At 41.0% G+C, this 23408-nt stretch overlaps 1 protein-coding gene across 6 annotated transcripts in view; it reads left to right on the forward strand.

The window, feature by feature from the left end:
* Positions 1-23408, forward strand: part of GLI3 (GLI family zinc finger 3) — a 318180-nt gene that overhangs the window by 195783 nt on the left and 98989 nt on the right. For all 6 annotated transcript variants that reach the window (XM_059885923.1, XM_059885922.1, XM_059885925.1 and 3 more), the window contains 2 exons: positions 17012-17217; positions 21982-22128. In XM_059885923.1, coding sequence (XP_059741906.1) covers positions 17012-17217; positions 21982-22128 — 353 coding nt within the window. The remainder of the gene's footprint in view (positions 1-17011; positions 17218-21981; positions 22129-23408) is intronic.

Here is a 23408-nt window from a genome sequence, read left to right on the forward strand (position 1 = left end):
AGCAAGGAAGCATGTGCTGCTTGCTGGCTGTGTTGGTGTATTTGTACAGATGCATAGCACAGGCTCTCAGAGGGTAAGACTTCATGATTAATGGTGTTTATTCTTGACAGAAGCCTCCTTTATTTATCTGCAATACAGTTTAGTGATTTTATCAGGCACCTGAATGAGAAATATTCAGTCATACCAATATTGCAGTGTAAATTGAGTAGAGTCACTTTTTATTATATCTTTCTGCCTTATCATCTGCACAGTAATTTTCTAGCAGCGGTTTGATATGGAAAGGCTGGATTTAGCTGTACTTGACACAAAGCCTCTTCAATTTCCCCTAAAAGTTCAGGCTGCTCTTAGAAACGTGTGTGAGTGTGTGTGTGTGTGTGTGTGAGTGTGTGAGTGTGTATATAATATATAAACCCTCTCTGTTATCCAAGCAATTTCAGGATTTGAAAGAATAAAGATAAAATGCACAAACCTGGATGGGAAAAGTGTTGTTAATATAAAAACATTTAATAGTGGTGAACTCACCGGTAAAAGCTCCTTTAGGATTTAAGCTGAGGCTCAGTCCCGAACTGTGCACGTGGCTACAGGGTCCCACCTTTTGCTCGTCCATCACCATCCAATTCAGTCTACATAAGGCCAGACCCTATCGTCTCCAGGGAGAAATATCAGAGTTGAACACCAGAGTGGCCTGGGGCAGGGGGACATTGACTGTAATGATGATGGCAGTGCCATTCAAAAGAATGGGCAAAAGACGCAGAAAACAAACTTATGGTGACCAAAAGGGAGCAAGGGGAAGTATAAATTAGGAGTTTGGGATTAACATATACACACTCTTATATGTAAAATAAACAACAAGGACCTACTGTGTAGCACAGGGAACTCTATTCAATATCTTGTAATAACCTATAATGGAAGAGAATGTAAAAACAAAGAATATATATGTGTGTGTGTGTAACTGAATCACTTTACTGTACCGACTCAACATTGTAAATCCACTATATTTCAGTTTAAAAAAATTTAAATTAAAAAAAAAGAAAGGGAGCCAAAAAGAAAAAGTGAGACCTCATTTGTAGGACACTCACGTTGTGTCACTCAATGTTCAAACTCAACTTTATTCAAGTTATAGGCTTCATAACATGAATTGTCAAAGCTGATCAGAGGCAGACAGGAACAAATGGTTTGAATCATAGACAATGCTGGATTTTAGGACCAAAAGACACTTTAACCCTAGTGGGTGAAGTGGAGTTCATCTCATCCAGAACCTCACATTTTACAGATGAGAAAAGTAAAGCCCAAAGAGCGGTTTTCAGAAACTCTGGGGTCCCATGCAGGTTCTCTGAAGATAATCTGAACTGGTAATTTCCATACTTTGTGTAGACATTCCCAGTCAGTTCAGCCTGTCCTTACGTGTGGTATCCGTAGACTTGCTTTCATTGGGAGGAACACAGCACAACCAGAGGCTGTGTGGTTCCTTTTCTAGTGGTCAAACCCACAGTATCTTCAGCCTTTCATGATGTTACTCCCTGTGCTTAGAGTATATTTCTCTAAAACCATAAGAACAAGAATCCTAAGGACATTGCTGTCTCCTTATGTAGAGCTTAATGCTTCTTTTCTATTGAATAATACAAATTGTCCCCCCAGGACATTAGATATGCTCCTTTCATATTTAACTTATTTTGGAAAAGTTTGACACCCTCAGAGGGTTAAATTTCTAGAATACTGAGAAGTGTGCCTGGGATACAAAGTCTTAATTATCATGGAGTAGAGTCTTAAAAGATCTAATTCCAGTTAAATCTAAAGAGCATGACACTTTAAAAGGGCCTCTTATTTTCCCCTTTGCTGAGCCGGAGACCCCTAGCAAAACTGGGAGATTTTCTTCTGAAAGAGAGCTATTTAGATAATAATAGTTCCTTGATGGACATCTCTGTTATCACTTAAAATAAGGATGATTTAAAGAATGAGGGAAAGTGTGAGTCAGACACATCTTGCCAAGGATCATAAGAGACAACCCAGAAAACACTCTAGCCTGTAGTTAACAGTCATCATAATAATTACAAGGATTATGATGATGATGGTACTAGAGAAAAAGTCCACACCAGCTCCTGGAAGACACACCTAAGCTCAGTGTGCCAGCCTGCTGTCGATAAAGGATTTGAGCTGGTTCTTCAAGTAACGTTTACAAAATATCAATTAAAACAGAAACCCCATCTCTCTTTGGCTCAGAATTCCAGATGCACCCTGTCTTTGTTATAAATGTCCTCCATACCACCTGTAAAAGGGCTCAACATGAAGCAGGATGAAAAGGGAACCTAACTTCCTGTTTCTTATCAATTATTTCCACCCAGTTTCTGAAGCCTCCTGCTGCAAGGTTTCTCACTTAAATAACAAATCCTGGCTTGGGGGCTCTTGAGATATTTTATATATCTGTTTACTTAAATTGTGGAAATTTCTAGGCAAATGATACAAGCACAGGCTTGTTTGTTCAGTTAATTAAATCAGCAGTTCTAACTGAATCCTGGTTACTATTTACTGTCTTTTTCCTTATACCTGGTGGATATCTTGGCTCAAATCAATAAGTTCCTACCAAAGGTTGTCATGGTTGATAGAATTCTATGTTATCGGAAAAGGTGACATCAAGGAACAAATGTCACAGGACCCAGGAATTTTCTAGATACCGTTGGTTCATGAGAGTTGTGTTTCAACATCTTGCTATTTTGCAATGTATTTTCTTCTTGGAAAAGAACATTATGTTACCATTTTGCCTGCTGTTTATGGGTGGGGAGGGGGGTATCAGTAATTCATCAAATTCCAAAAAATTCAGATCTGTTAGGATGAGTGGAAAGTTGGCAAAAATGTCAGAGAAATCCGACTTTGAAATTTTTGTCCCCACACCCCTATGTTTTCTTTTATCATGGCAATGCAGTACTGAACTAACACTGAAGAAAATCATGCCCTTGAATTTACTTTCGGGAATAAAAAAAAATTCCATCCATTTTACTAAGATCAGAAGAAGTCACTAATCTCTTTAGTTTGTCCGAAGAGGTGGGGGGTGGATGACTCCTAGATGGTACTAAGGGTGTCAGAAGAGCTGAACTCAGGCTGGCTCTACAACAACCCCCTCCTGATGGGGTCTTGAGGATGTACAAGGATGCAGTGAAAGCAGTGTGTCTTTGGCCTTGACCATCTAGAGCTCTAGTAGCAATAGCAGTAGCAGGAATAAGCGTGTTGGTCATAAGGGCCAACATTTACTGAGAACTTAGAACGTGACAGGTCCCTGCTAAATGCTTTATGTACATTTTCTTATGAAACATTAAATAGTACAGCACTGCTTTTTCATCTCTGCCTAAAGAGCCTGGAAGCAAAGCAGACTTTTAACTATCTAGTTTACCCAGAATTAAATCTAAGTCTAAGACCTTGCCACTTGGAAGATACAGAGCAGCTGATCAAAAGCACTCTCCCCACTGCCAGGAGAGGAGGAGGAGGAGGCTGAGACAGCACAGCCTCTGGTCCTATGGGTCTGGCTAGATTGGCCTCCCCTATGACTTGTTCCATCAAAAGGAAGCAAGACCATCAAAAGGGAAAAGGGAGCAACTTATTATCTTAGGAAGTGAAAGTCGCTCAGTTGTGTCTGACTTTTTGCGACTCCATGGACTGTACAGCCCATGGAATGCTCCAAGACAGGTTACTGGAGTGGGTAGCCTTTTCCCTCTCCAGGGGGTCTTCCCAATCCAGGAATTGAACCCGGGCCTCCTGCATTGCAGGTGGATTTTTTACCAGCTGAGCCACTTTAGGGAAGGAAGGGAGAAAAAGACAGTGTCTGTTCACTTTGTTACCTCAAAAGCAATTAGGACATGCCTAAGAAAACAAGGCCCCATCAACTGTCCCAGAATCTGACACTGAGACTAGCTCTCTGTCCCCCCACTTCCATCTTCCAGGCAGCAGATTAGGAAGCATCACTGCTGGACAATCTCCTTCTGCACCCACAGCTGTTTTCTCGTCAAGGCGGTATCTCTGTGGATTTTATAAGGGAACATGCAACTATTGGTTCCTCTAGTAACAAGTCCTTATACATGCATTAATAAATCTATAACATGCATTATGTATATTAAATATAAGTTAATACATACTAATTACATTAATAACTAGTTTTCTAAAAATTACATAACAGTAATTTTTTTTCACTGATTTTGTTTTTACTCACAAACTTTGTAGTCATGGGAGAAGAAGAGAAAGAAGATTTCTCTATTACACATTGCAAAAAGGGAGGTGCCTTTGTGTGGGATATATGGATTCCATTTAGACAACAAGAAAAGCTGCTAAAAATAATCATTTTAGATATCCTCTGCATAAATGGAATTAAAATACTTAAAACTGATAACAGGCTTTTAGAAACAGGTTTGTCAGCTGCCTTGTGGATCAGGGGTACTGTCTACCCATTCCTTTTCTCTTTCTTGCCCTTGGACAGAGGAGCCTGCAGGGCTGCGGTCCATGGGGTCACAGAGTTTGACATGACTAAAGTCACATAGCAGCAGCAGCAACCCTTGTTCCTAAAGCATTAAAGGCACTTTTTCTATACAAGGGTGAATTGGGACAGGAAGAAGCCCCATGCTATGGGATGTGATCATTTGTATCCAAGTGCTTATTTGAACCTATAGTATGTTTAAGAATTCGTTAATAACAGTGAATTGCACATTGTGGTTGCTTGAATGGACTGTCTTTCACATTTTTTGACTCTTCTTGACCTTGAAATCCTAATCTATTAGTATTAAGTTATATTTACAATACTGAGTGGAGACCACTTTTAGCAAATTATATTTTTGCAATTTTATCAGGAAAGAAAAAAATAATTTTTTGTCATAAAACAATTGCATTGTTCTTCTATAAAACATAACATTGTTCCAGTTGTCAAAGGACACAACTGACATGTATTGTGAATATTTGCTTGGCTTTTCCTTTGATTGACTTGGCTGGAATTTCCTCCCCCAAAGTGAATATGCAGAAGCAGTCTTCCATAGTTTACTTTGAATTGAGACTAATGTGTCCGCTAACTTTTTGTTTTTAATAGTGGTGAGTATCATGTTATTATTTATGATATTTTTAAGCAATATTTTTCAAATTTTTAAAAATACAAGTGCATATCTATTTGATTTTCTGAACTTGATAGGAATGGTTGAAATCACTGTGGAAAATACCGTTTTAACTAATACATATAAAAGCATATAGTTTAACACATATTAAAGCATAAAAGTTTAAACTGATAATAAATAATACACCAATTATATACATATAGCTCTGTGAATTATTATGAGTTATCACAGTGAAAACGTCTAACCACTAGCCAATTCTAGAAATAGAATCATCATTGGCATCCAGAAGCTCTCCCTGGGCACACCCATCCTAATACTCAAGGGTAAACAGTTTCCTGACTGTCCCAATGCTAAAGTTCAGGTTTGTCTGTTATTGGACTTTAAAGTATATTATGTTCTTTCATACCAGGCTTCTTATCCTCAACATTATGTTTGTGAGATTTTTCCACATTATGGTTTGTTCATTTTTATAGCTGTTCACTCTTTCATTATATAAATTGTTAATCCATCCTACTCTTGATAGATATTTGGTTGTGGGTCAATTTTAACATGCATGAATAATCTTCCTCTGAATATTCTAGTATATTCTGACTGATGTGGCAATATTATAGGGAACACATCAAGGAAAGGAATTGCTGGACCATTAGGGTGTGCATCTGTTTGAGTAGGTAATGCCTAGCTGTTTGCCAGTGAAATTGGGCCAACTTATACTCAGGTCGTTTGAGAGTTCCTGTTGCTCCATATCCTCAATGATACATGGTGCTGTCAGTGTTTTTAACTTTAGCCATTCTACTGAGTTTTAAAAAATTAATTAAGTATAACATTGTGTTAGTTTCAGCTGTACAGTGCTGTGATTCACTTATCTATACATACATTTTTCTGATTATATGAAGTCATGTAAAGATAAATATTATATGATATCACTTGTATGTGGAATCTAAGAAATAATACAAGTGATGCTATATGCAAGACAGAAACAGACTCACAGACCTGTAAACAAATTTATAGATACCAAATGAGGAAGGGTGGGGATAAATTAGGAATATGGAGTAACAGATATAAACTTCTATATACAAAGTAGATAAGCAATCAGGATTTATTGTATAGCACCGAGAACTGTATTCAGTATCATTAATATACATTTAATATCATGTAATAACATTCTAGTGGGTGTTTAATGATAATTCATTAAGGCTTTAATTTGCACAGCAGACTAAAATTAAAAAATAATTTACCTGAAAAAATACTTGGAATATATAAGTTAAAATATTGGTGTTGGTTAGATTTGATAGCTTGGATATAGGGAATGACTATTTTTAAAAAAAAAAATAGCCTCAACTTTTCAATCCATGGATATAAATTCCTTTTACAAAGACATAAATAGGAAATAAAAATAAGAAAGTCATTTTCAAATTTCTTGAAATGCTGTTTCTCCATTAAAACAAATACCTTCTCTCTCTTTTGTTAAAGAAATCAACCATAGCCCTTGAATTCTCCATATAAGAAAATCCTTTCTGGCTTACTTCACTCTGTATAATAGGCTCCAGTTTCATCCACCTCATTAGAACTGATTCAAATCTCCATTGTGTATATGTACCACAGCTTTCTTATCCATTCATCTGCTGATGGACATCTAGGTTGCTTCCATGTCCTGGCTATTATAAACAGTGCTGCGATGAACATTGGGGTACACGTGTCTCTTTCAATTCGGGTTTCCTCAGTGTGTATGCCCAGCAGTGGGATTGCTGGGTCATAAGACAGTATACTAACGCATATATATGGAATTTAGAAAGATGGTAACAATAACCCTGTATACGAGACAGCAAAAGAGACACTGATGTATAAAACAGTCTTTTGGACTCTGTGGGAGAGGGAGAGGGTGGGATGATTTGGGAGAATGGCATTGAAACATGTATATCATATATGAAATGAGTCGCCAGTCCAGGTTCGATGCACGATACTGGATGCTTGGGGCTGGTGCACTGGGACGACCCAGAGGGATGGTACGGGGAGGGAGGAGGGAGGAGGGTTCAGGATGGGGAACACATGTATACCTGTGGCAGATTCATGTTGATATATGGCCAAACCAATACAATATTGTAAAGTTAAAAAATAAAATAAAAAGAAAACATTTCTAAAAAAAGAGAAGAAAATCCTCAGTTCCTGAGGATTAATGTGTACATTAAATGATGAACCTTCATCTTCAGTAGCTACTTCTGTTCAACTCTTATCTTCTTTTGGTAGCACAGTTCATGGTGTATATTTTTCATATCCAGGGTGCATCCTGGAAGGCTCCCATTGAGGCATTTTGACTCATCAGATAATACTTGGTCTCTACACACTTTATGCATGTGTGCATTTCCCCCCATTTGAGTATAAACTGAGAGCAGGGACCGAACGACCATATATTATGTTTCTTGAAATTGCCGCAAATGTTTAAATCGTAATGGGTTCTTAGTAAATGGATTTTTCAATAAAATATATATCAAATGAACATTTCATTGAAATATTCATCTGTGTGGTTATACATGTAGCTCTGAAAAATTGAGATCCAATATGGTAAATTTGTAAAAGGCCTAAGTCAGTTAAAAATTCATGGGAAATATTCTTTAGCTGCAGAGATGATGAAAATGGGATTTGAAACTGAACCATCTTATCAGCTAGGGTCCTGGCAGTTTCATGGAGTGGATATTTACAGAGGTAAGGACAAGGTCAAGGGCTTGGAAAGTGAGAGTAAGACTTCTAGGAGTAGCAAAAGTTTGAGGAGGTTATCACCTCTAGCTTGAAGGTACAAACAGAGGGGAAGGGGTCAGTGAGGGAAGAGGGGTCACGCTCTGGGAGTTTTCCCCATTTTCCATGGGGAAAGTGCCATCAGCAGAACTGTAGCTAGTGAAAGGGAGTGAGGGGAATTAATACTATGACTTCTCTCCCCTCTGCCACCAGCTCCTGCCAGTGGATCTCATTAATGGAATCCAGAGGAAGGGTGAGCCTGCTGATTCAGACCACAAAGTCCAGCCTTCAGGGCATGCGGTGGTTCTGGGGTGAAGGGTGACAGGTGGAATAACCAGCACAACCATCTGTACACCGCAGAGCCGTGTGATGTTTCTGGGCAGAACTCATCTGAAAGCTCACCTTGAATAGAGGATAAGACCATGTCAGGACTATGCAAATTTCCAGTGATGTCTGGTGTATTAGTTGTGGACATTTAGTTATCTGTTTCTGTCATTGTATGGAAAGCAACATTTTTTATTATAAATTTTGGTTTATTAAAGCTGTGCTTATTGAGTAATTAATTAGTTGGTTAAAAATACATTATAAGGGGGAACTCCCCTTAGTTGTCTGTTAAGCTATTATTTGACTATGAAGAGTGTCTACTTGTTATGGAAAGAACAAAATTAAACAAAAAATTAACTTCCTATGTAGGAAAACACCCAATATTTCAATCTTCTGGGAGTTGAAACTCTCATGCATACCCCAAAATGTCAGGGGTATGTGTAACATTTCCAATGTCCCAAGCAATAGGAAAGCAAATGGTATAATCTACCCTGTAAACCTTGCTTAATGCTCTCATAATGGGTAATGCAAGTGATTAAACACTGTGATTTTAATCTTGGCGTTTTAGTAACCCAATAAGATAGATGAAAAGGCAGTAACAAATTCAATACTATATAATGATATTTCATTCTAACTAAGAAGTCCAGTTATTCTCTGCAATACATGTTTTTGTTTCTAAGTTTATCATAGTTTAAAATGCTCTAATATTAATCCTCTGTGCTTTTCATTGTAATAGATTTCCATGACTTTATAAAAGAATTAATCTGAGGTTAAATTATTTCCACAAACAAACTCAAAATATTGCTTTATTGTCTTTGGGGAGAACATGAAAATAATTGCCACCTGCTTTCTTGTCCAAAGCTATACTTCATTTATGCATTGGGTAACATGGAAGCAAAATGGCAACCACTCACTGGGTCTTCATGCCCTTGGGAAGACAGAGAGCTGGAAGTGCTACAGGGGATGCTATCCCTGGGTGGGCAGGCTGGGGTCCTATATGCATAAGCCAAGATGCAGAGGTCGTGAATGACAACTCCTCCCCCTAGTGATGCTTTGGTTGCCCAGACAACCCTCTCCAGCTTGGGCATCTTTTTGCTAGATAGTCGTTGTATGTATGAGGGGTCACAGGCATGTGCCTATACTCTTTGGCTACAACATAAATAGCATGGGATCTCTGTTCTGGGAGCAGTTCTAAATTTTAGTCTTCCTCCTGGGATGTTTGTTGTTTGTTTTTTTCCTCCATGGTTTGTGCTTGCTTTCCAACCACTGAGGCACACACAGACCCAGAACAGAGAGAGAAGAGAAAACTACAAAGACAGAAGGTCATGAGAGGCTAACAGTAATCTTTAATTCAAACTGTGTGTATCCACTAAAAATATAAACCATGAAAGTAACACTATAATTTTTTCCTGATGCTCCTGTAATTCACAAATTAAGGGTTTTTTTTTTTAACAAGCTTGACAAATATTTACCAAGTCAACTTTATGATAGTTTGTGAAATAATATATATCATTTATATGGAAAATTTGGTGACTGCCTTCCTCGCATGTCACATCTTCCTTCAGGAGAATTTACCCCCCTGGTCACCATCTTCAATGGGTCTTTCGTTCAGAGGTGATACACATCTGCCTATTAAAGGTAGTAAGCTTAGCCTTCCCCCTCAAATTTTCTTTATAGTTAAAATAACTAACAAATGACCTGGATGCCAAGAATTTGAAAGTGCCTCTCTTAGGTAATGTTAAAAGTAGCTTTATCGAAAAACTATAGTTTGTATATATTTATCTGCTGCCAATGCAGGAGATATAAGAGATGTGGGTTCGATCCCTAGGTTGGGAAGATCCCCTGGAGGAGGGCATGGCAACCCACTCCAGTATTCTTGCCTGGAGAATCCTGAGGACAGAGGAGCCTGGTGGGCTGTGGTTCATGGGGTCTCAAATAGACATGCCTGAAGCGACCTAGCATGCACGCAGAACATACACATGCATGTCAGGTGGCTGCGGGGGCCATAGTAGTTCAAGGCTGGATGCTCAGTGTTGATGGCGTAGAAACTCATTTTTGTCTGGCTTCAGCACTAGAGAAATGTCACAATAGCCTGGCTCACAAGAGTCTGATGTAGAGACAGAATGAGTAAGTCATCAACTTTCAGTGAGAAATTGAACAGCAAGGGAATGAGAACACCAGTCTCCACAAGTCTTGTCATTTAGACATTTGTTTGCTCACATGAAAAAGTTTTGTTGGGTGGTTCTGACAACCACCAAGAACATCAGTGGCCTCTGTCATTTACTTACCTAGTGCCCAGTGCTGGCCATGACAGAGGCCTGGCAGGGAGATGCCGTTGTTCCATTTCCTATATAAAGTAACATGCCTCAGTGAGAGAGCCAGGAATGAGCCTGAGTTTAAGTCCAGTTCCTTCCAAGCTCTTGCATTTAATGATAACTGAGTTCATGTTCTTAACCGCCTTATGTGGTTTTATGATTTTGAGTGGAGGGTACTGGGAAATCCAAGGAGATGCTCCCGGGGTTCTGTCAGATTGGGGAACAAAGCAGACAGGTATGTTTCTATCATAAGATTTGCTTTGAAAACAGGGTTCCGATATCTGTGCTTGAAAATCACATAGTATGCTATATTTGCCATCCCTACTCCAGTACTTTGGCCACCTCATGTGAAGAGTTGACTCATTGGAAAAGACTCTGATGCTGGGAGGGATTGGGGGCAGGAGGAGAAGGGGACGACAGAGGATGAGATGGCTGGATGGCATCACTGACTTGAGGGACGTTAGTCTGAGTGAACTCCAGGAGTTGGTGATGGACAGGGAGGCCTGGCGTGCTGCGATTCATGGGGTCACAAAGAGTCGTACACGACTGAGTGACTGAACTGAACTGAATATGCATGTGTGATTACGTGTTTATATAAGTAATATGTGGGCTTCCCAGGTGGCTAAGTTGTAAAGATTCTGCCTGCCAGTGCAGGAGATGCAGGCGTAATTCCTGGTCAGGAAGATCCTCTGTAGGAGGAAATGGCAACCCACTCCAGTATTCTTGCTTGGAAAATTCCATCGACAGAGGAGCCTGGCGGGCTACAGTCTATAGGGTCGCAAAGAGTCAGACATGACTGAGCAACTGCGTACACACACATGTGAGTATATATATGTACATATATACATATCTGTTTCTACTGTGTACATGTATATATTAGGGGTAGAATATATTAGTATAATTTATGATATAAGTATGTATGTATTTAATATTCGTTAGATGCTAGGCTCAGTACATGAGGCTTTAGTTATATTCACTTGCCAGCCCTCCCAAGACGTAGGTATCCCCCTATTGGATGATTTAGGACAAGTAAAAGTGTTAGTGGCTCAGTCATGTACGACTCTTGGTGATTCTGATAGCTTACGGTGAATGGTGTAGGATTCATCATCTCTAAAGAACATTTAACTTTGGGACCAGGAACCAGGCTTGATCACTCAAGAGTTTTGGTGTAGCAGAGTTTTATTAAAGTATAAAAAGGGACAGAGAAAGCTTCTGACACAGACATCAGAAGGCGGGCGTAGAGTGCCCCCTTCACTAGTATTAGCAAGGGAGCTATATACTTTTTAATTGGTTATTACAATAAATCAAAAGAATGTCTCAAGGTGGTAAAGATCTTACCAGACCCACTCCCACCATTTACATTTTAAGATGATAGGATTCAGTTCAGTTCAGTCACTCAGTCGTGTCCGACTCTCTGCAACCCCATGAACTGCAGCATGCCAGGAGAAGGCAATGGCACCCCACTCCAGTACTCTTGCCTGGAAAATCCCATGGACAGAGGAGTCTGGTGGGCTGCAGTCCATGGGGTCGCTAAGAGTCGGACACGGCTGAGTGACTTCACTTTCACTTTTTACTTTCATGCATTGCAGAAGGACATGGCAACCCACTCCAGCATTCTTGCGTGGAGAATCCCAGGGACAGGGGAGCCTGGTGGGCTGCAGTCTGTGGGATCCCACAGAGTTGGACACTACTGAAGCGACTTAGCAGCAGCAGCAGCAGCAGCAGCAGGCCTCCCTGTCCATCATCAACTACCGAAGCTTACTCAAACTCATGTCCATTGAGTTGGTGATGCTATCCAACCATCTCATCCTCTGTCGTCCCCTTCTCCTCTCTCCTTCAGTCTTTCCCAACATCAGGGTATTTTCAAATGAGTCAGCTCTTTGCATCAGGTGGCCAAAGTACTGGAGTTTCAGCTTCAGCATCAGTCCTTCCAATGAACATTCAGGACTGATTTCCTTTAGGATGGACTGGTTGGATCTCCTTGCAGTCCAAGGCACTCCCAAGAGTCTTCTCCAACACCACGGTTCAGAAGCATTTCTTTGGCGCTCATCTTTCTTTTTGGTCCAACTCTCACATCCATACATGATCACTGGAAAAACCATAGCCTTGACTAGACGGACCTTTGTTGGCAAAGTAATGTCTTTGCTTTTTAATATGCTGTCTAGGTTGGTCATAGAATTTCTTCCAAGGAGCAAGTGTCTTTTTATTTCATGGCTGCAGTCATCATCTGGAGTGATTTTGGAGCCCCTGCAAAATAAAGTCTGCCACTTTTTCCACTGTTTCCCCATCTATTTGCCATGAAGTGATGGGACCAAGTTTTCTGAATGTTGAGCTTTAAGCCAACTTGTTCCCTCTCCTCTTTCACTTTCATCAAGAGGCTCTTTAGTTCTTCTTCGCTTTCTGCCATAAGGGTGGTGTCGTCTGCATATCTGAGGTTATTGATATTTCTTCTGGCAACCTTGATTCCAGCTTGTGCTTCTTCCATCCCAGCGTTTCTCATGATGTACTCTGCATATAAGTTAAATAAGCAGAGTGACAGTATACAGAAATAGATGTTTTTCTGGAACTCTCTTGCTTTTTTGATGATCTAACAGATGTTGGCAATTTGATCTCTGGTTCCTCTGCCTTTTCTAAAACCAGCTGAACATCTGGAAGTTCAACGTTCATATGTTGTTGAAGCCTGCCTTAGAGAATTTTGTGCATTACTTTACTAGCATGTGGGATGAGTGCAATTGTGTGGTAGTTTGAGCATTCTTTGGCATTGCCTTTCTTTGGGATTGGAATGAAAAGTGATCTTTTCCAGTCCTGTGGCCACTGCTGAGTTTTCCAAATTTGCTGGCATATTCAGTGCAGCACTTTCACAGCATCATCTTTTAGGATTTGAAACAGCTCCACTGGAATTCCATCACCTCCACTAGCTTTGTTTGTAGTGATGCTTCCTAAGGCCCACTTGACTTCACATTCCAGGATGTCTGGCTCTAGGTGAGTGATCATACCATCGTAATTATCTGGGTCATGAAGATCTTTTTTGTATAGTTTTTCTGTGTATTCTTGCCACCTCTTCTTAGTATCTTCTGCTTCTGTGAGGTCCATACCATTTCTGTCCTTTATCGAGCCCATCTTTGCATGAAGTGTTCCCTTGCTATCTCTAATTTTCTTGAAGAGATCTCTAGTCTTTCCCATTCTATTTTTTTCCTCTATTTCTTTGCACTGATCACTGAGATGACAGGATTAGAATTAATAGTAGAAAGATCTTATAGACCCACTCTGGTAATACTATACATTTTAAGATAACAGGATTAGTCAGAAGGTTTTCAAGAAGGAGAAACTATCCTCAAACAGGATACATTGTTGTTATATAATCATTGGTACAGAGTTTAAGCTGAGTTGTTTTGTTGTGAAATCATCAGCTCTGGGCTTAAAGAAAAAAAAGTTTTATGTGACTAAAATTAAGAAATATAGAAAAAATGTTTGTCCTTTTTTCTTCCTTGAGAATTGAGACCCTTATCTCCTCCATGAGAGCCCCTTCTCCTCCTGAGGGACCCTGGACTTCTTATTAACCTGCCTAGTGATTGACTGTCTCAATTCCATGGACTGTAGCCCGCCAGGCTCCTCTGCCCATGGAATTCTCCAAGCAAGAGTACTGGAGTGGATGTCCATTCCCTTCTCCAGGGGATCTTCCCGACCCAGGGATTGAACCTGGGTCTTCTGCACTGCAGGCAGCCTGTTTACCACATGAGCCACCAAGAGGGGTTCCTATCACAGCCAAGATCACACAGCTTCTTGTCCCTTTCTTGGCAGTTCCCTTCATCCACAAGCCCTTCCACAGTACCACTGCTCTGATGATCTGAGTCAGTCGTCTCCAGAATTCCTGATGAGCCCACCCAGAGTGACCCTCATGAACCATTTTCCTGTTGAATCCAGGGGCTGGCTGTCCTTTGTCTACTAGATCTTTTCTTTAGGGCAGTTGACACCTTGCAGCTTTCATAATTGCATACCTGTTTGAAAACATGTCCCGCTATCTCATTGAGAAAGAGGTGACCCCAAATCTTGCCTGTATTGTCTCTGAAGGGGAGTGACATGCATGCATATGACGTTCACCAGAGTGTGTGGAGTTGCCTGACTTTATCTCCAGATCTTGGAGGTAACAACACTCTTTTCTGCTGTTGCCCCACACTGGTGTGGAAGCGAGGATGGAGCCTGGGTGTTCCTTTTGGGAAAGAGGTGCCCAGGTCTTGATTCATTACTCATAGAATAGTTATCATCAGTCTTCTGTGGAAACAGGTCAAATGAAAGTGAAGGGGATGGTGCGCATGTTGACATCCACAAATTTGTGAGAAGAGAAAAGCGAGTGTTTTTCTGCTCCTTTGGGACTGGTGACCACCTCAGCCTGACATCTATAATGTTCTTATTGTTCTAAATGCTGGTTCCCCTCCCCCCATCTATTATTCTTCAATGGAATCTAAGCTGTTAGGAATATTCTTACTACCATTTTCAATTCTAGAACTTGAGAAAGATTACAGGGACCAATTTTTTGCCTCACAAAAAAACCGATAAGCAATGGCATCACCTTCACTGATTCAGAGTGAGTTCTTCATGGATCATAAAAAAAGCTTGTCTAGGAGATATCATCTCATGGATCTCGAAATGCCTGCTTCTCTACTGACATGTCTGTTCTTGTGGCATCTGTCTCTCCTCATAAATCCACAAGTGAGCCGTATTTTGTAATAATCACTTGGGAATCAGATTGGAAGGATTGATTTTCCTTTCCGGTAGAAAATGAAGGACTGAATTTGAGAGTCCCATGTTCTCTAAAGTAGCAGCAGGTCTAAACGGAGCTTCAGATTTAACCAATGACACGGAGCTAATTTATTTTGTAGGAAAGAGCTAAAATAGGATGGACTAATAGATCCTGCCAATTTCTGTTTTCTAAGTGATTATGGAAAGCCTCAAGTTGTTTGGAAAAGACGTAACTATTTTCAGGTGGTAACTTCTCACCCTGCCCACATGTAAATTTAGAAAACTCTGGATTTGTAGTTTATTTCTCCAGAAGTGGCATCTTAAGAACAAATAAAAAGCCTCTTTTTTTTTTTTTTTTTTTTTTTAAGTTCAAAATGGTAAAAAAAAGTAAGAAGGAGAAAGTCAGGAGAATCCCCTCTCTCTCGTGTATTTTAACCTCTTTGATTTTCTACTGGGAGAAAATTCACAGTATGAGCTTTGGTTTCATTTAATTCAGTGCCTGCTCTGTGCACTTGGAAGAAGGGCTTCTCCCAGGATTCCATTCTAATGGGGTTGGGGCCAGAGCCCCGGCTGTGTGTGCCTTTGCTGGGAAGGCGGGATGAGAAATTGTTTCTCCTCCCTTTCCTTTCACTCCTAAAGCCAGTGCCCTGAGAGGAGTTTGCAGTCAGTACATCCCGCTCTATCACAGCTTCGCCTTTTTATGGCCATATTCTCTGTGAATGAAAAAAGAGAAAGTACAAGTGTTTAGCCTGTCAGAGCCAGTTCACTGGATTATCCACACAAAACGTTTTCTATTAGAGGAGGGACAGGGCGGTGAGGGGGTGTTCCACAGACTGGCCATTCTACAAACGCCTGTGCGCAGGGCGTGGGGCCGGCTCTGGGAAGGGAATCCCTGGAGTGGGTGGGGTATGGTGGCAGCAAGGTGTGCCTTAGAATTTATTTGCATCAGCCAAAAGCTTACACTCTGCCTTTGCTCCTTACAACTAGGACATGAGCTGAATCTTTTCCAACTTTCTGTCCCCGCACTTCATTACTGATTGTTCACTGATTGTGGCCAATCAGGAAGCCACATGCAAAAAAAGTATGAGAGAAAGCTGCCTCCTATGGCCGCCTTCAAAACAGGGAAACACATGGTAGAAAATGGTTTTACTCACCACTGCAAGACCCAGAGCACTAAAGCTGGAGCATGGCCTTATAGACTGTCAATTTCATGCTTCTTACAGACTCTTGCAATTAGACTTTTTCTTATTTGTAGGCATCTCTGCCTTGTGCATGCTCAGACTTCCAAACCAGCCAAATCTTCCTTTTCTTTCTCTCTCCTTTTTTTTCTTTCCTTCCACCCTTCCTTCCTTTCTCCCTTTCTTTCTTTCTCTTCCCTTCCTCTCTCCCTCCCTTCCTTCCTTTCTTTTTCTTTCTTTCTTTTTTTTTTTTAATGAAATACTGTGATGGTGAGAGGTAAGTTCAGCAGTGAAATTAACATTCACATCAAATGGAAAATAGAATCACAACTACCTCAAGCTCAGATGCCTGTTTAGAATTTCTTCTCATGAAGAAAACCAAAGACTTTATTTTCCTGGATTGCGAGTGCCAGAAAATTTCTCAAAGGTCAAATGTCTTTGCCTAAACAATTGTATAGTAGCATTCTGCCTGCATTATGTCACTGTGATCTTTAAGGTCCTAGTACTAGAAATGTAAATGCCTGATATTTTTTCCCCCAAGACACCTTGAAATCGTGCTTATTTTCTTTCACAGACAGCCTCTGCCTGTGGAGCTCTTGTCTCATGTATACCTGTTGTGTCTGCTTTTCTTTTTACCTAGGCCTTCTGCCTTATCTAGTAGCCCCACGTATTCTGACCTGCCCTTCATCAGGATCTCCCCACATCGGAACCCTGCTGCAGCTTCCGAATCCCCCTTCAGCCCCCCGCATCCCTACATCAACCCCTACATGGACTACATCCGGTCCCTGCACAGCAGCCCATCCCTCTCCATGATCTCGGCCGCTCGTGGGCTGAGCCCCACAGATGGTGAGTTTCAGACCAGCCTGTCCTGCTTCCGCACATCATGGGACGTGGTAAAGAGTAGCTGATGTGTTTGTGTCCTGTGTGCCAGGGGCTGTGCTAAGTGCTGTGATTGCATGCTCTTTTTTCAGCGTTATGACACCTCCATGAGGGTGAGGATATAATCTCCATTTTCAGATGAGGATTTGGCAGAGGGGCCAAGTAACTTGCAACCTGGTTCCTTGGCTAGTAAGTGACAGAGGTGGAACTCAAGAGCCAGAATGTTGTGACGCCCAAATCCTCTTATTCACTACTCTGTTTTGTGGCTCTGTTTAGACTGACCCTGTTGCCATTCCTGTGTTGTACTTGTGTAACCAGCACATTTTGCTCGCCTTCTGAGGAACACTGTTTAGGTCTGAAGGGCACATGTATACAGATGTGTCCATTGGAGCAGCACTTTTCACACTCCACTGTGCATATACATCACCTGGGGATGGTGATAAAATATGCTTCCTGGTGGGATGGGTCTGGGGGGCTGAGGTTCTGCACTTCTGAGAGGCCTCCAGGTCATTTCAGTGGTGCGGGTCCAGGGACCACATTCTGAATAGCAAGATCTTAGAGAACATGATGGCCTAGCCCTGTTGTATGTGCCCTCTGTCCTTGACCATGCCACATGAACACTGCAAGAGGGATACTGTGGGCCAAGAAACGACCTTTGACTTTAATTCTCTTATACAGGATGCTCATTTTCAGCTCCCAAGGACCAGATTCCTGTTGTTCTGTGAGCCTCCCAATTAATTATTGTCACCTGACTTTTAAATTGGAGCTGTTCATTCCACAACTGTCCATGATTAAAATGCTCCTTTGGGGCCTACTGTGTAGCACAGGGAACTCCACTCAATATTCTATAATAGCCTATATGCAAAAAGAATCTAAAAAAGAGTGGAAATATGTGTATGTATAACAGATTCATTTTGCTGTACATCCAAAACTCACACAGCATTATAAATCAACTATACCCCAAAACAACAACAAAAAACTTTTTAATGTCCTTTTGGTTCAGAAAGCACATTTCCCGTTTCATGAACACATGTACAAACTCACCTGTCTACAATTGATAGAATCTGTGTTAAGGCTCAGAATGGCTTAAGCTGTACTGATGACAAGTACAGAACTGTGAGTTCTCTGCAGCAAACCACAAATTGCTGGTGCTCGTGCAGGCGCACATGGACTCTGGCTTACCCAGCAGTGTTTGCCCCTGCACAGCTCATATTCTCTGTGCACACACTTCCCAGGGCTGGTTGTGCATGGTGGGGATAGTAGGTAGAAGCAGCCTGAAATTTCTCAGTAAGGATTAACCCAGTCATACTTCCAGGAGTGGCTGGGCTCCAGCAACAGCTGCTGACTCACTTTTTTTCCCCCTCTGATTCAGTGCAGTGGATATACATGTATAGTACCCAAGGAAGAAGTTTTGCCATTTGGACAAGATGCACACTTTAAAAATACAACTGTAAAAGAGTGAGATCGGAGTTTGTTCTGCTTTGGATTTGGTTTTCCAGTGGGAAAAATGGAGAGTCACCTCCATAGAATACTTGGGACTCCGTGAAAGTGACTCTCAAGAACAGAGGGAAAGAAAGGTAGACAGATCAGCTGACGATGGGCTTGTAATGATGCCTGGCTTCCAGAAATTTTCTGGGGCCACTGAAGGTGGTACCTCTAATTAAAACATCTTATCATCTGCTTTTCATAGTGTTTGATGATAAGTATAAATAAAACATTTTTTATGACTTCTGCATTTTTCGTCCTGCCTTACAGGAGGCCAATTAATACCCAAAGTCAAGTCACTCATATTTGTCTCTTGCAGTCCATGATTTTTGTATATATCTATCTTCATGATGTAGGAAAAGTATGAAATATAAAGAAGAATAAATAAAAGATAATATAAGATATATAAAAATATTTTAAAAAGGATGAAATAATACCATTTGTAGCAACATGTTGGACCTAGAGATGATCTACTAATTGAAGTTAGTCAGACAGAGAAAGACAAATATATCACTTATAAGTGGACTCTAAAAAAAAAGATACAAATTAACTTATTTACAGGCTTCCCAGGTGGCACAGTGATAAAGAATCTGGTCGCCATTGCAGGAGATGGTAGAGATGCAAGTTCGATCCCTGGGCTGGGAAGATCCCCTGGAGGAGGAAATGGCAACCCACTCTAGTATTCTTGCCTGAAAAATTCCATGGACAGAGCAACCTGGTGGGCTCCAGTCCATGGGGTTGCAGAGTCAGATGAGATTGAGTGCGCACGCATGTGCGTGCGTGCACACACACACACACACACACACACACAACTTATTTACAAAACAGAAATAGACTCATAGACTTAAAAAACAAACATGGTTTGGGAAAGAGGGTAGGAGGGATAAATTAGGAATTTGGTGTTAATGGATACATACTACTATATGTAAAATAGATAAACAATGTACTGTATAGTACAGAGAACTATTAATATATTCTGTATCTTATAATACATATCCTGGGAAAGAACATGAAAAAAAAATGTGTATATATAACTGAATCACTTTACTATATATCTGAAACTAATATAACATTGTAAATCAACTATACTTCAGTAAATAAAAAGTATTTGAACACAAATATAAAGCATACCTAGACCTGTTGTTAGAATGCCAGTGTTTCTACATTTTAATGATAAAACTAGCTTTTATTGATCTAATGTTATGTGCTAGGCACTTTCCATGCACCATCGCCTTCACTCCTCCCAGCAACTTCCTGAAGAGGTGGAGCTGGGATCTGCATCTAGATCTTAGTGCCTCTGGAGCCCACCCCCAGAACTGCTATAGTATCCCACAGCTTTGGCACATAAGTTGTCCGGTGGAAACCAATCATTATCCCCCTCTTATAGAGCTGACGCTTGCCAGTAAGTTGCTCCAGATTGATAGGTATATTTCTTCTTGATTTTGAAATGAAAAAAGAAAGAACTTTAAAATTATGGAACACAAAATTGCAGCTTACCACCCAGCCATGTGTTATTAAATTCGGGCTGTGATACCTTTTCCACTCATGGCCCTGGGTCCTCCAGCTACCGAGAACTGACTCAGACCCTCTTGCCAGAAAGCTTAGGGAAGTATTTTAAATATGTCGGGAAGGTCATTGTAGTTACCTAAGTTGTCTGGTGGCTCAGAGGTTAAAGCGTCTGCCTCCAATGAGGGAGACCTGGGTTCGATCCCTGGGTTGGGAAGATCCCCTGGAGAAGGAAATGGTAACCCACTCTAGTATTCTTGCCTGGAGAATCCCATGGATGGAGAAGCCTGGCAGCCTACAGTTCACAGGGTCGCAAAGAGTCGGACACGACTGAGCGACTTCAATTTCACTTTCACTTTTCAAGTTGTCTACTACTGTAAGAAATATGAAAAAAAAAATGTGAACATACAGTGATTCGATATAGTCAGTCAGTTCAGTTGCACAGTCATGTCCAACTCTTTGAGACCCCACGGACTGCAGCACACCAGGCTTCCCTGTCCATCACCAACTCCCAGAGCTTGCTCAAACTCATGTCCATCGAGTTGGTGATGCCATCCAATCATCTCATCCTCTGTCGTCCCCTTCTCCTCCTGCCTTCCATCTTTCCCAGCATCAGGGTCTTTTCAAATGAGTCAGTTCTTCACATCAGGTGGCCAAAGTATTGGAGTTTCAGCTTCAGCATCAGTCCTTCCAATGAATATTCAGGACTGATTTCCTTTAGGATGGACTGGTTGGATCTCCTTGCAGTCCAAGGGACCCTCAAGAGTCTTCTTCAACACCACAGTTCAAAAGCATCAATTCCTTGGTGCTCAGCTTTCCTTATAGTCCAACTCTAATATCCATACATGACTACTGGAAAAACCAGAGCTTTGACTAGAAGGACCTTTGTTGGCAAAGTGATGTCTCTGCTTATTAATATGCTGTCTAGGTTGGTTGTAGCATTTCTTCCAAAGAGCAAGCGTCTTTAAATTTCATGGCTGCAGTCACCATCTGCAGTGATTTTGAAAGTGAAGTCACTCAGTCGTGTCCAACTCTTTGTGACCCCATGGACTATAGCCTACCAGATTCCTCCTTCCATGTGATCTTCCAGGCAAGAGTACTGGAGTGGGTTGCCATTTCCTTCTCCAAGTGATTTTGAAGCCCAAGAAAATAGTGTGTCACTGTGCCCATTTGATATAAGACACTTTTATTTTGGGGAGCAAACAGAGGAATGAGTGTACAGATACATGCACATATATGAATTTAATCATTGTTTATTGGAATCTAGATGCTTTAAATGTTGTGCTAGTTTCTGCTGCACAGCAAAATGGACCAGCTGTATGTATATATATAGCCCTTCTTTTTTGGATTTCCTTCCCATTTAGGTCACCACAGAGCACTTAATAGAGTTCCCTGTGCTATACACAGGTAATCATTAGTTATCTATTTTATATGAAGCAGCAGCAGCAGCAGTGTATATATGCCAGTCTTAATGAGTTCTTGAAACTAACCTCAAAAGTTTTATCATGTACTTGATTTTTTTTCTGTGCTTTTCCTTCAGTTTTATTTTCTAATCAATGATATCTGGGAAACTTCAGCAAAAGCACAGTTTGAGTTAAAGAAGTTTTCCTAGAACAAACCATGAAAGGAATGGCTCTGTGGGCTGCATGACACATGGATTTTGGCGTATCTCAAGAAAAGCTTCTTGTTGACCTTCTTCCAACTGGTAACCGTGCTTTTCTTGTCTCCTCTTCCATCCAGCCCCCCATGCCGGAGTCAGCCCAGCAGAATACTATCATCAGATGGCCCTGTTAGCCGGCCAGCGCAGCCCCTATGCAGACATCATTCCCTCTGCTGCCACCGCTGGCGCAGGGGCCATCCACATGGAGTATCTTCACGCCATGGATAGTAAGTGGCAGGGCTGTCTTCTGTAGCCCCGGGCATGGCCAAGCTAATGCATGAAAGGGAGAGGAAGGTCCTAAGATGAGTTGATCACCTAACTTTCCAGAGCAGAGAAGGAGGCGGCACTGCCAGGATTTGGGGCTCTGGTTTGCTTGGTTTGCCAGGAAATTCCCACAGACTTGGCCATTGAAACTTGCCAATTAGCTCACCTTATGTCAGTGAACTGAAAGAGGCAGGCAATTATAATTTGGCAGACTCAAAAAAACACTAGTCGGCTCTGATTGTCTTGGTAGCAGAATAAGGGAATGTGTTTGATTAGATGAACGTGCTCATGACCAATCATTTCTTGATTTTATAGATTTTATGCTTTAAAAATTAGCTTAAAAAAAGAGACCTATACTTGATTTCATGTTTTTCATGGGCTTATTTTTTTCTTATTTTCCTCCTATGTTTTCTTTTTTTAAAAATGTTATTTTAAGCGACTGTAGGTCTTATTTATTTAATTTATTTTTGGCTACATTGCGTCTTCATTGCTTTGTGCAGGCTACTAGTTGTTGCAAACAAGGGCTACTCTTTGTCATTGTGTGCACTCCTGTGTTTTCTTTATGTTAAAAAATTCTGTCTCACTGAGACCTCTTATATAGGAAACAAAAATCATTTCCACATCAGAAAGGGCTACTCGTAGTACCTAGGAGTGGGGGAAACTGGGATCACTGGATGCACTTTAAATGACTTACTTTTGGATCCCTCAAGGCTTATGATGAGTCTTTAGTGCCACTTCTCTAGACTAGAGGTACAGATGAGAACCTGTGATTATCATTTCTCAGAATATCTAAGAGTTTTTATCCTTTAGGTTCACATGCATTTACTAGGTGCCAGGAAGTGAAGCCAAAGTGTCATCCGAGGTATACATAATGCAACCCTTTGAATACGAAGATAATGTGAGTTTGTGTAGGACATATGCTAAAGTTTTGTTTGTTTCTTCTAGTAGCAGTGATTAACTTGTGCTTCTGTATCTAGAGGCTGTTTGGATTCTTCTGTGATGATGAGTGGACCTTGGTCCACTCTCTAGCAGTGGTGAACAGTTCAGCTCTCAGATTTACAACAGACAGAAGACGATTGGTCCACACAGTGTAAACCCTACAGCTCTGGTCCCCTTAATGTCATGAAGTAACTTAGCTGGGTTACCTAGGAACACTGCTAGGATGGGTTTCCACTGGGGAGTTCATTACCTCACCCAAAGTGAAAGAAATATGTTACATCTTCCACAGGGATTTTGTGATCCT

This window comes from Bos taurus, chromosome 4 (genome assembly GCF_002263795.3).
Source record: "Bos taurus isolate L1 Dominette 01449 registration number 42190680 breed Hereford chromosome 4, ARS-UCD2.0, whole genome shotgun sequence".
In the NCBI taxonomy this organism is placed as follows: domain Eukaryota; kingdom Metazoa; phylum Chordata; class Mammalia; order Artiodactyla; family Bovidae; genus Bos; species Bos taurus.